Source organism: Phoenix dactylifera, unplaced genomic scaffold, assembly GCF_009389715.1.
Source record: "Phoenix dactylifera cultivar Barhee BC4 unplaced genomic scaffold, palm_55x_up_171113_PBpolish2nd_filt_p 001352F, whole genome shotgun sequence".
In the NCBI taxonomy this organism is placed as follows: domain Eukaryota; kingdom Viridiplantae; phylum Streptophyta; class Magnoliopsida; order Arecales; family Arecaceae; genus Phoenix; species Phoenix dactylifera.
Genome location: NW_024068680.1, coordinates 1 through 12,507, shown reverse-complemented (window position 1 = coordinate 12,507; position 12,507 = coordinate 1). Strand labels below are relative to the sequence as shown.

The following is a 12,507-nucleotide window of genomic DNA, read 5'->3' as shown; positions in this document are numbered from 1 at the left end:
CGTTGACGCCTCTGCCCCTCCCGTTTCCTCCGCCGCTCCGCCTTTCCGCCTTCGCCCTTGCCGATCCGTCTCCTCCCCCATCTTCCTCGACTCCCGCTGCTACCACGGCCGCACCCCCCCCCCTCCGCCGTTTCTTCTTCTTCCTTCTTCTTCTTCCCGAGATCTTCCCTGCATCGTCGTTCCGCCTTCACGGCCGTCGCAACAGCGCCTTCCCCGCGTCTCCGTCTTCGTCTCCATCTGCGGCGTCGGACGGCAGGACACAACCGCCTGAGCTCCGTTGCCCCTCTTCCCTTTGACTGTCTCTGCTCCTTCTTCCCCAGCATCGAACCCTTGCCACCAGGACACACGATTCCCCCCACCCCTCCCCAAGTGCTTCTCACGGCACAAGTTATCAGGCCCGCACCCCACTTTTGAGTTCAATCCACCCACCGCAACCATTTTCCCTGTTCATTTCACGGGCCAACGGGCCCAACCGCACCATTCCCTATTTAATCTTCCGGTCCGCACCGCACTCCACCCACAACGCCCCCCTCCCCGGCTCCCTCCTTCTAAACCACAGGCCTATTAGGCCCAGAACACACTCCCACCCCACCCCTAATCTGCAGGCCCGCCAAATAGAATTGATTAGGCCTACGAGTTGCTGAAATCAGGCCCGCTAAGCTATTGTGAATAGGTCCTATTTGCGTCAATTGAAGAGCCCCGCTTGCCGCGACCGCATCTCTGATCGTCGTCTCTAGCCCAATTTTTTACCAGTGATGGAGATATCCAGTGCTTCTTGGTTGTTGGGGAGGACGACCAGCATCCGGTTCCACTTGGCTCACATGCGAGGAGCTTCAGTTGATTGACCCGGACCTATTGGAGTACTAGCAGAGCTACACTAGTCACGTTCGTCGAGGTCGACTTCTTTCATCCGGAAGAGTTGGTGCAGACACCAGTGCTAGTTCAGCTAGTTCAGTCGACTTGATTTTGTTTTGAATTGATTTAATGTTATTTGGGTTTATTAGAGTAGTTTGTTATTTGACAGTATTTAGAGCATATTTGGTGTTTCGTTATTTCGAAAGTCTTTTATGGGACTAGTTTCTTTTAGGGGGTTGTTTGTATTTTTTGGGTCTATAATATGTTGGACCATACATTGTTTAGGGTTATGCTATGATGAATGATGAATGAAAATTAGCCTCCTTGTCTTCTTCTTCCCCCTCTTCTTCTCCTCCTCTTCTTCTTCCCCTTCCCTCTCCTTCCTGCAGTTGTCCTGCATCACTCTGTTTCAAAGCAGATGAGTTATTCCTCAGATCTAGCTTGATGCGAACATTAAAACTAAGTTATCTGAAAGATCGATTCTAATCTCATCCCATATGAGAGGAAGATGACAATCTCGAAACTAGAGGCATAGAATATATCAAATTAATCAGGCGGAAGTATTAATTAGGACTATTCTTAATATCAGAAAAAAGGATAGGGAAAATTAGGACATCAACCTCATCGGATTGAGGGCTGAGTTCTAGCAAGACCATACGTGAGATGGTTCTTGGCCATCTCCCAACAAGCCCTATATGGTGCGGTAGAGAATCCAAACTCGTCAAAGCAACACTAGAGGAATATATAAAAGCTATATAAAAAATTTATTAAGTCTATACGCTATTTACATGGCATATTGAGGTGATGCGCAGCACGATCATAAAATTAATACCCCTATTCCTCTAAGGAAGAGAAAATTAGAAGAAAAAAAACAGATGCCGCTGCCAAACCTAGCGAAAAGGAACAGGAAGAGGAAGAGGTGTTAATTTTAGTGCCAAGTTGGATGCCAGCTTAGTAGATCAGGCAAATTATCCATTGTTACTTCAGCATATATTATTCAATTGTCAAAACTAGATAACTGGCATGCGATTGGTATCTAATGAATGTTTTCTGTCGCCACTTGATGGATCAATATGTTCTAACGCAAAAGCACCAATTTTTCTTTTTGTTTCCATTACTGACGTGGGACGTGAGGATTTGGACAAGTGGAGACACATCTCCAAAATAGTAGGACGTGTGGAGTTAGATCAATGCGGCTGGCATGCCACCAACGTAGCACTATTTTTTTGTGCTGGAAATTTTATCCTACCCTACGTGCATCAAGTAGCATTGCACCATGCCAAGCACTTGCTTTTTTCCGGATCATAAATCAAGTACTCATCTCAATAATTGATATACAGGAATAAATATTTGTGATTGCCATGGTGCATCGATCATGTGATGTATATGCATGTGGTGTAGGATATAATTTGGGCAGTTTGTGTTGGCTCTAAAAAAACTTATCCATCACTGTCTTAGTCTTATAAATAGAATACAACGCTAAAAGGGCTATCATGGTGGACCTCTCTGTCGGCTCATCTGGTTGACTTAACAACTTTTTTTTTACATGCCAATATGATGCATGGATGATAGCCATTCAATTTCAAGATAGACCGTGTGGCGCTCATTCAAATATGATATCCATCCACAATGGTGGAACCTATCCAAAAGAAGCGATCTTCGTCCATTCTTCCGGTCCCCGGTATGATGGATGGAAGATATGATTCCAGCCGAATCGAGATTCCTGCGCACGCATCCGGGGACGTAGCACTGTTAATTTGTTCTTTTGTCAACTCTGGTGGGTCAGCCTTCGTAAATAGAAGGAACAACGAGACGAGAGCGACCGGCCCCACCAAGGAAAAATATTTGTTCATTGTAAATTATAGTTCACTTGGCCTCCTAAATGCAGCAAATAACGTTACGAGGGTCATTACGGAGACGGACCCCTCTCTTAACCCAAGTTGCAGACATACCAGCGGCATTTGACGTGCCAATAGGATGGGCAACTGCCAGATTCATTTTTGATAGGTGATATGGCGCCCATCTCAACTCATTATCCCTTTTCATAAAAAAAATATTATTTCCAGTTTTACTCTTTTCTATTTTATATCATGAGTTGAAAAAATTATTGATTGGATCAGATGGACCATTTCAATCTAATCATAAAAAAATGCACCATAATTTCACCACCAAGCAATACAGATGTTGACGAAAAAGGAACAGAAGAAAAAGAGAGCAATATAGGCATATTTATGTATGTTCCTTTGTAATTACATTGGTTCTAAGCAGGTAGATTTGATTCAACCAATAATTTTTACCATAAGCGTGCCATTTAATAGAACAACATAGTTGGTATGAAATAAGTGCCTTGTTTTTGAGTAATTTTCTGAGTTACCCTATCATTGCCCTTCAAATAATGAAGCATCTGGACTTGCTGCCAAAAAATATAAGGACCCATCAACAAAAATTATTGCTATATTTGGTCACTCCTTGGCCTTTATTTAGGAAACGTGATTCACATATGATGTGACTAAAATCGGGTTTGCCAATCGTAAGCCGACATGTAGTATAGGAGGGACCAGTTTCAATTGGGCTTATTTTTGGATCAATCTAGAAAAGGAAAATAAGAAATCAGCTCCCAGTCGGACTCTAAATTCTGGAGTCTCACTCTAATGGGACCAGTACTCGTTATCTATAAGAAAAGACTCAGGACTCTATGAACGAACACAAATTATGAGCACTCTACTTCCTCTTCTTCTTGGTCTTTCTACATATTCTGTTCTTTAAAGCTCTAGAGGCCTCTTCATTGGTACTTTATTTTCCATCATAGCAGATCAACGTCCTCAGACCGGATTTTTTAGCAGCACAATATGTATTCAGTGCTCCGATGACTTATGTTACCATGTATGCTTGCTTGTGTGGCTCTCCCTTTATCTATTATTTTCCCAGCTAGAGCCAATAGCATTTCTATCCTTCTTACAGCAAAGGCGCGATGGACTCCTCCGAGAAGGCCAAAGGAAAGGAGAAGGTGGAGACCATGGAAGTGAGCGAAACCATCAGTTCTGTTGGAGGGAGGGTAACCCCAGTGCAGCAGGCGGCCTTTCCCTGGCGATATCCTAGCTACGGACGTTTGGGCCGAAACAATGCTGGATAAAATCAAAGTCCTTCAGAAGCCACCTAGTCACACTGCATCCAAAAGCATCAGCACAGCTCCTGCAAGCACTGAGGACCGTGACAAGAAGCTTTACGAGCCAAGGGCGGTGGCCATCGGTCCCTACCACCGGAACGGAGAATAATTATTTCAGAATCACGGATAAACACAAACTGTGGTGTGTGCAAGAAGTGATCGGCTTTCACCCAAAAAAAGAAGAAGAAGAAGAAGTGATCGGCGATAGTTACAAACAAGACCTCGGTAAATTCCTCGGTAAGATGAAGGAGAGGAAAGAGATGCTGTGAATTTTTATCGTGAATGTTATGGGACAGACAATAACTTCGGCATGAATTCCAAAAGTTTTCTGGAGATGCTAATGCTTGATAGCTGCTTCATCTTGTTTGCGCTTTCATTGCATTATAATCCTGTCAAGGTACTCCCTTTTGTGGGTGGCCTTGAAGATGGACCATGGGCACCACGTGATATAGTGGGGGCATCGGAGCTTGTCAAGACTGACTTGCTGTTGCTCAACAGCCAAATCCCTTTCTTTATCCTTGAGGATGTTTTCAATATGCAAATTGCTATTCACCCAAACGAATATATTTACACTGAAGGCAATGAAGGCCAACCCACAATCAGAAAAGTTGCTCTCAAGTTTTTTGGTACTCTCGGTTTAGAATGCAACGGTTCGAATGACACAGAAACAGAGGAGGTTCATCATCTGCTTCATTTGTACCACATGTATTTGAAGCCAACGAAGCATCGTGCTGCAAGCCTTCCTGGAGATACATTTATAATTATCAATCCACGGCGATATCTCCCCAGCGCAACAGAGCTCCAACGAAAGTCCGCGGTGAATTTTAAGGTGAAAAAAACGGTAGGTGTGCCACAATGCGTGCTCGACGTAACGACGAGGAAATCTGGAGATATCCAGGTGCCGGCATTGGGCGTCTATGACCATACCAATATTCTCCTCCATAATCTAATCAACTTTGAGCAGTCTCTTGGCAACATGGACTCGTACATCACAGCCTACGTCGCATTCTTGAATCACATCGTGCAGAGAGAAGAAGACGTGGAGCTGCTTGATACAAGAGGGGTGTTGGAGCACAGATTGACCAGCCGTGCGGAGGTGGTCGCTGTCTTCAGGCAATTACATAATGTGATCGATCATTATAAGACGCCCGGTTACTTGGCTAGCGTATACGAGGAGGTGAATGATCGTTGCACCAGCAAGTGGCGCAGAATCTATGCCGATGGGAAGCAACGTTATTGCTCCAATGTATGGCTGAGCATGTCGTTTGTTGCCGGCATCGCTCTATCAGTTCTCGCCCTCATCCAGACCATCTACGCCGTCGAGGGCTACAAGAGAAAATGAATGGCACCGCTGCTAGCTAGGAGCAGCGTTTGATGTTATGCTGAATAAATCGTGCATGAATGTAATCCATCGCGCATGATCCGTCCCACTTGTCTCAGCTGTAATGTTCTTTCCTGTGTTATATATTGTAAGCTGTCTGATGTGTCTCCCCTAGATTTCAGGGATCCTCCCCCATCGGGGAGACCAAGTTTTTTTCATCTTCTTTTGTGTAATTACTAATAAGTGTCGTGGTAGCTACTTGTGTGAATTCTCCCCGTCAATGTAAATTAAGCTTGCAAGTGGAACTTTTTAAACCGTGTACCTAACTGCTTAATAGTTTATCTGTTGTAACTGATGCTGGAACTAATGATATATGCAGTATTTAACCTTGTTTCTGTAAGATATTATTGATTGAAAACGCTTATTGTTCGCTAATACTGACTAATGGCATTCGGAATGACTGGCACGTTTTCTCAGGAGGGTCCGGGGGCGACCCCACCAATCTCCCCGGATGCACGTAGATGGAGAGTGTGCAGGACAGCAATCCGTAAATCCGTCCATTGTTTTGTTTTGTTTTTTTTTTTTTTGCTAAAGCAAAAGGGGAAGGAGGGAGGAAAAGACAAGCCCACCCCTGCGTAGCAGCCTCCACTGGGCCCCCACCCCGCCAGGAGAATGTTCGATGCGGGCAAAAATGACCGTGTGTTGGGCACCTTGGCCGGTTTTACTCATACCCTCCCCACCCGTGGGCCCGGCTCGATTACCCTTCTCGGCTCCGACTCGAATACCACGTGTAAGTACGTCACACCTGGCACCACTGAGACTACTAGCAGAGCGATACGCCCTTCCAGACCCCGTGTTCGAGCAGAGAGCATTTAGTCTCCACAATTTAATCGACGCTCGTGCGTTTCGAACTCAGAACCACTTAATTGGAAGTAAGACCACGCTCCCATTGGGCTACCACCTCAATGGTTGGCGAGCAAATTCACCATTGTGATGTGACTTTGTATTGGCTGAAGTTCAGGCGCTCCCCACCTCCCCCCAGCTCACGTGCATTGTCGAGTCCCAAGCCCCTCGTTAGGTAATGTTCTGCCAGTTTTAACTTGTTTGCCCTATGGCTTGGAGAGGAGGAGAGAGAGTGTGACAGCGAGCGAGAGATTTCTTGAGCCCGGTCCTTATCTCACAACAACTAATGGTCTTCCAAGCGCCGTTTCACTTAGTTAGCCCACTAGCATACTTTACAACAAATTAATATTATTATATTATGCTAATGTTTTATGCCAGCATCATAAGTATATGACCATTGATGGAGAAAATATGGGACACCTTGATCTCAGGCTAGACTAACTCCCTTGATCTCGGACATGGATAGTGGTGAACGACTTTAGCTCCAACCGAGGAGTCGCCAGCTGAGAAGAACCATCAAAATGCGTCAAGCAGGGCTAATAACCCTAAGAACCAACAGTCCTGGCAGTTCACAGTAGTGGCAGCCCCATGTCTCGTGTTAGACCTGAAGTAAAAATCTCTCGCAAAATCCGATAAAATCGGATGCCGGTCAGAAAATCAGTTTAAATTTTTATCTATTTATTTATAAACAGGATAAATAAATAACATACTATATTATGTTTACCATACCTCTCCCGCAGCGGAAGATGATCGAGGTACTCTGGAAACAGAATCTGGTACAGGGCCAAGTGCTGGATCAGATACTGGATCAGATGCTAGATCTGGTACTGGATCGGGAACTGGATCTGGAACTGGATCTGGTGCCGGATCTGGTACTGATGGATCTGGTGCTATGCGAGGCCCGGATGTACGGACCCTCTACTTCACACGCACGCCAAGAAATGCAGGAAGGTAGGATGATGTCTGTATAGTGCAAAAACCCTTTTGCAAATAAACCCCTGGAAGAAAAGAATTTCAAAAATTCTTTCTTCCCTTTTTTTTTTTTTCTTTCTTTTCCTCTTTCTTCCCGTTTCCTTTTCCTCTCTTTTCAAGCTACTCAAAAGATCATGAATCTCCCCTCTCCCCAGATAAAATCTCTAGCAAGAATGAAGAAAGCAGCCTATTTATAGGCAAAGAAAGGCTGAACCAGGGAAGAAAAACGCCAAACGTTTCATGATTTTATTGAATTTTTTGAACCGTTTGATTTCAATTAAATCAGTCCTATTAAAGAGGTTTCAAAACCGAAGAGACACGTCTCTTCGGATCTTCAAATGGTGCAGGAGAGGAAGATCAAGCGGTCTTATGTGTTCGAAGAAGGGAAAAACGTGGTCACGGGAGAAGTTTCAGCAGAAAATGGTTCACTGTGGACCGAAGAAGAAACACAGAAACGAGTCATTAATTGAGGGCACAAGTAAATTCCAATTCAAATTGACTTAAATGGGTTAATTCAAATGGGCTGAATCAAATGGGCTTGGGTCCATTATTGGTTCTAAACCAAATTGAAGACCAATTTGAAAGATTTTGGATCCGAAAAAATTCCACATGAATCTGATTCATGTGAACTCCAATTAGTTCAATTTTCAGATCAATCCAAGTCACACTTGGACTAGAATAAATATGGAATAAATCATCATAAAGCCCAATTACATTCATTTGAATCCAATTCAAAAACAAACTCAACAAATGAGTCCAAATCAATTTCAATTACATTAATTGAAACTTGATTAAGCCAGAATACAGACATAATTAAATACACATCCATGAAATTCAGTATGTACCTCATGTTCAGTGCTAGCTGAACATAGACAAAATCAAATCTCAAATGACCCACAATTTAATTCTCAATTAAATTGGATCAAGTCCTTCCTACTTAACTTGACTTATGTGCGTGACTCCGATAGGTTCGAACACTAAGCCGGTAGTACATGACACTCCATGCACTAATCGAGGTGACCATCTAGCAATGATACCCGACGTCCGGATAGGTCGAATATGCAAAGCAACATTCAAGAACCTAGATATGGTTGTTGCATAATTCATCCTTGACCACGATGCTCAAGATGACCTAAGAGTGAACTGTCGACTTGGTCCGGTCATCCATTGTATTTCAATAATCAAATCAAGTGACCTATCACTTGGTTTACCCTGGCCAAGGTTTTACTGAATTGAAACACAGCGAGACATCAACTCCTAAATCTGGAGCGGTCAATCCCATCTTGACTCATACACAGACTTCGCGAGTACTTGACTGCACCCAGCACTTCAATATCTGAATTAGAAATTCAGATCGTTCAGTGCCTAAGTACAGTGAGTTGCTTGCAAGTCACCGTGACAGTCTCAGGTCTAAGGGTACTTATGCCCATACTTTTGAGCTAACTCCGACAGTGGAGTGCTACAGGTGAGTCACTGTTCAGTGACGATGTACTCCTACATCTCACCTATATGCCATACAGTGTCTCCACACTCCTTGGTTTAAGAGGACAACCAACTAAATGGCATACAACGACCTATACTTGACATAGCTATGTCCAATTAATAGCTGTCATGGTCGCGAACAATTTAAGGACTAAATGATAAAACCTCTTTATCCACTAAATTAGTCCTAAGGACTTCATCACAATACACAGGAGTTCTATTTGAAGATGCAACACTTGTGATGAAAAGAATTGCCAGAATAGATTTTATTATTCATTAATAAAACATATACATTATTCTTACAATAAAAAATTGGCTTTGGGACACAATTCCCAACAACTCCCACTTGAACTAAAGCCAATTTGTACAGTATCTAATACCCATCTTCGATTTGTGATAATCGAACTCCTTTACAGAAAGGGCTTTAGTGAATGGGTCAGCTAGGTTCTCCTTTCCATCGATCTTTTGAAGATTGACGTCACCTCGTTCCACGATCTCTCGTACAAGGTGGTAGCGACGCAGAATGTGCTTGGTTCTATGGTGGGACTTTGGCTCCTTTGCTTGTGCAATGGCTCCAGTATTGTCACAATACAAAAGAACTGGACCGTTGATTGAGGGAGCAACACCAAGTTGATTTACAAACTTCTTGATCCAAACAGCTTCCTTTGCCGCATCTGATGCAGCAACATACTCTGCTTCGCATACGGAATCGGCTACTGAATGCTGCTTGGAACTTTTCCAGCAGACTGCTCCTCCATTCAGGGTAAACACAAATCCTGACATACTCTTACTGTCATCATGGTCTGACTGAAAACTAGAGTCTGTAAACCCCACAAGTTTTAAGTCAGATTCTCCATAGATTAACCATTGGTCCTTAGTATTTCTTAAATACTTAAGGATGGTTTTCACCACCTTCCAATGGTTCTCACCCGGATCAGACTGATACCTACTCGCTACTGCTAGTGAGTAAGCAACATCCGGTCTTGTACATGTCATGGCGTACATAATAGAACCTACTGCAGAAGCATATGGGATTCTACTCATACGCTCTCTTTCTTCGGAAGTTGTCGGACAATCTTTCTTAGAGAGAGAAATTCCTTGGCCTATCGGAAGATAGCCCTTCTTGGAATGCTCCATGTTGAACCGCTTCAACATAGTGTCGATGTACGTGGATTGGGATAATCCAAGCAACCTCTTAGATCTATCTCTATAGATTTTCATCCCTAGGATGTAGGATGCTTCTCCCAGATCCTTCATGGAGAACTGTGATGACAGCCAGAGTTTCACATTTTGTAATGCAGGAATGTCATTCCCAATTAAGAGAATGTCATCCACATACAAGACAAGGAATGTGATCACTGAACCGTTAGCCCACTTGTAAACACAAGGTTCTTCTTCGTTCTTAACGAAGCCATACGTTTTGATAGTTTTATCGAAACGTATGTTCCAACTTCGAGAAGCTTGCTTAAGTCCATAAATGGACTTTTGTAGCTTGCATACTTTGGACTCGTCTGTGGATATGAAACCCTCAGGTTGTATCATATACACCTCTTCTTCCAGCTCTCCATTTAGAAAAGCTGTTTTCACATCCATTTGCCAGATTTCATAATCCATATATGCTGCTATAGCTAGCATGATCCGAATAGATTTTAGCATTGCCACAGGGGAAAAAGTCTCGTCATAATCGATACCATAACGTTGACGATACCCCTTGGCAACCAGACGGGCTTTATAGGTCTCCACCTTTCCGTCTGCGCCTCTCTTTCTTTTGAAGATCCATTTGCACCCTATGGGTTTTATCCCTTCGGGTGGATCAACTAGTGTCCATACACTATTGATTTCCATGGACTCCATTTCGGATTTCATGGCATTAAGCCACAACTCAGAGTCAGACCTCTGCATAGCATCCATATAGGTGATCGGATCCTCATTGTTCTCATCGAGCTCAATAGGATCCGCGTCATGGACCAAGAAACCGTAGTATCTATCCACTTGACGCGGTACTCTACCGGATCGCCTTAATGGTGCTTCTACATTGGGCTCCGGGTTTGATCTAATCAAAACCGATTCTGTGGGTTCAGTAGATTGTGTTAAATCTTCCACCTGCTGAACTTCACTAAGTTCAACCTTAGAGGCAACAATTCCTTCACCAAGGAATTCCTTTTCCAAAAATGTTGCCTTAAGTCCTACGAACACCTTTTGTTCATTAGGAAGGTAAAAGTAATAACCCCTAGTTTGCTTGGGGTACCCTACAAAATAACACTTATCGGACCTAGGACCAGTTTGTCAGTTTGAGAACGTTTAACATAAGCCGGACATCCCCAAACCCTAAGGTATGAAAGTGTCGGCTTACGCCCAGTCCATATCTCATATGGAGTCTTCTCAACAGACTTACTTGGAACCTTATTTAGTATTATACACGCAGACTCTAAAGCATAACCCCAAAAAGATAGAGGCAGACTAGTAAACCCCATCATGGATCGAACCATGTCTAACAGAGTTCGATTCCTCCTTTCGGATACACCATTATGCTGAGGTGTTCCTGGAGGGGTCCATTGTGAGAGAATCCCATTCTCCTCTAGATAAGTCAAGAAATCACCGGAAAGGTATTCTCCTCCTCGGTCTGACCGAAGGATCTTAATACTCTTTCCAGTCTGTTTTTCTACTTCATTACGAAATCGTTTGAACATTTCAAATGATTCCGACTTATGCTTCATCAGATAGACATACCCATACCTGGATAGGTCATCTGTGAAGGTTATGAAGTAGGCATAATCACCTTTGGCACTTACGTTCATAGGTCCACATACATCAGTATGTATGAGGCCAAGAACATCGCTGGCTCGTTCACCCTTTCCAGAAAAAGGTGACTTGGTCATTTTACCCAGAAGACAGGATTCACAAGTTGGCAATGATTCACAATCATTGATTTCTAAAATGCCTTGTTGGGCTAACCTGTTTATCCTGTTTTTGTTTATATGACCAAGCCGGCAATGCCATAAATAGGTTTCATTGACTTTATCTAATTTAGGGTGTTTATTAGATGTGTACATTACATTCACAGGCAATGATAGAGTATAAATGCCATATTTCATTTGTCCACTGAAAATTTTAGTATCATTCAAAATGATATCACAAAATCTTTCATTTATATAAAAGGTATAACCATTCTTGGCCAAAAAGCCTACAGAGATGACATTCATCAAGAATGCTGGACAAAAGTGACAATCATCTAACATAACTACTCCAGACTCAAAAAACAACTCAATGACTCCTAAAGCTAGGACTGGAACAGATCTTCCATCACCAACATTTAGGAATCGATCGCCGTTCTTGAATCTTCTACTTACTTGAAGTCCCTGCAAAGAATTGCAAATATTAATTGGACTTCCGGTATCCAATACCCAGGTAGTAGAATCATAAACAGAAAAATTACAAGGTGTTATCATATAATTACCTTGTGCAGCAACTGTTTGCTGCATTTTCTTCTTTGGCCTGTTTGGATCAAGGGACGCTAAATAAGCCGGACAGTTCCGCTTCCAGTGACCCTGCTTCTTGCAGAAGAAGCATTCTGCCTTACTCTGATCAGATTTCTGCTTCATAGTCTGTTTGGGCTTAGAGACCCCAGCACGAGCTTTCTGCACCTTCTTCTTCTTTCCTTTCTTAAAGGAAGAAAGTCCTGCAGAAGTCCCACCTACCACATTCACCGACTCCTTTTTGAGTTGGTGATCCTTCTCATAGGTCTGCAGTAAACCTAGCAAACCATGATAGGATACTTCAGGTTTAGTCATTCTATAATGACTAAGGA

The 12,507-nt window shown here is 43.1% G+C and overlaps 1 protein-coding gene across 1 annotated transcript; it reads left to right on the top strand.

The window, feature by feature from the left end:
• The first annotated feature begins 3,826 nt into the window (after positions 1-3,826).
• Positions 3,827-5,363, top strand: LOC120108478. Its single transcript, XM_039122077.1, has 2 exons — positions 3,827-3,962; positions 4,318-5,363. The coding sequence occupies exons 1-2, from the start codon at positions 3,827-3,829 to the stop codon at positions 5,361-5,363; spliced, it is 1,182 nt and encodes a 393-aa protein (XP_038978005.1).
• The last annotated feature ends 7,144 nt before the right edge of the window (positions 5,364-12,507 follow it).

Coding starts and splice junctions, on each gene's coding strand:
- LOC120108478 (XM_039122077.1), top strand. CDS start 3,827: ATGGACTCCTCCGAGAAGGCCAAAGGAAAGGAGAAGGTGGAGACCATG. Junction 3,963..4,317: donor GCGATATCCTAGCTACGGAC/GTTTGGGCCGAA, acceptor GTTATGGGACAG/ACAATAACTTCGGCATGAAT.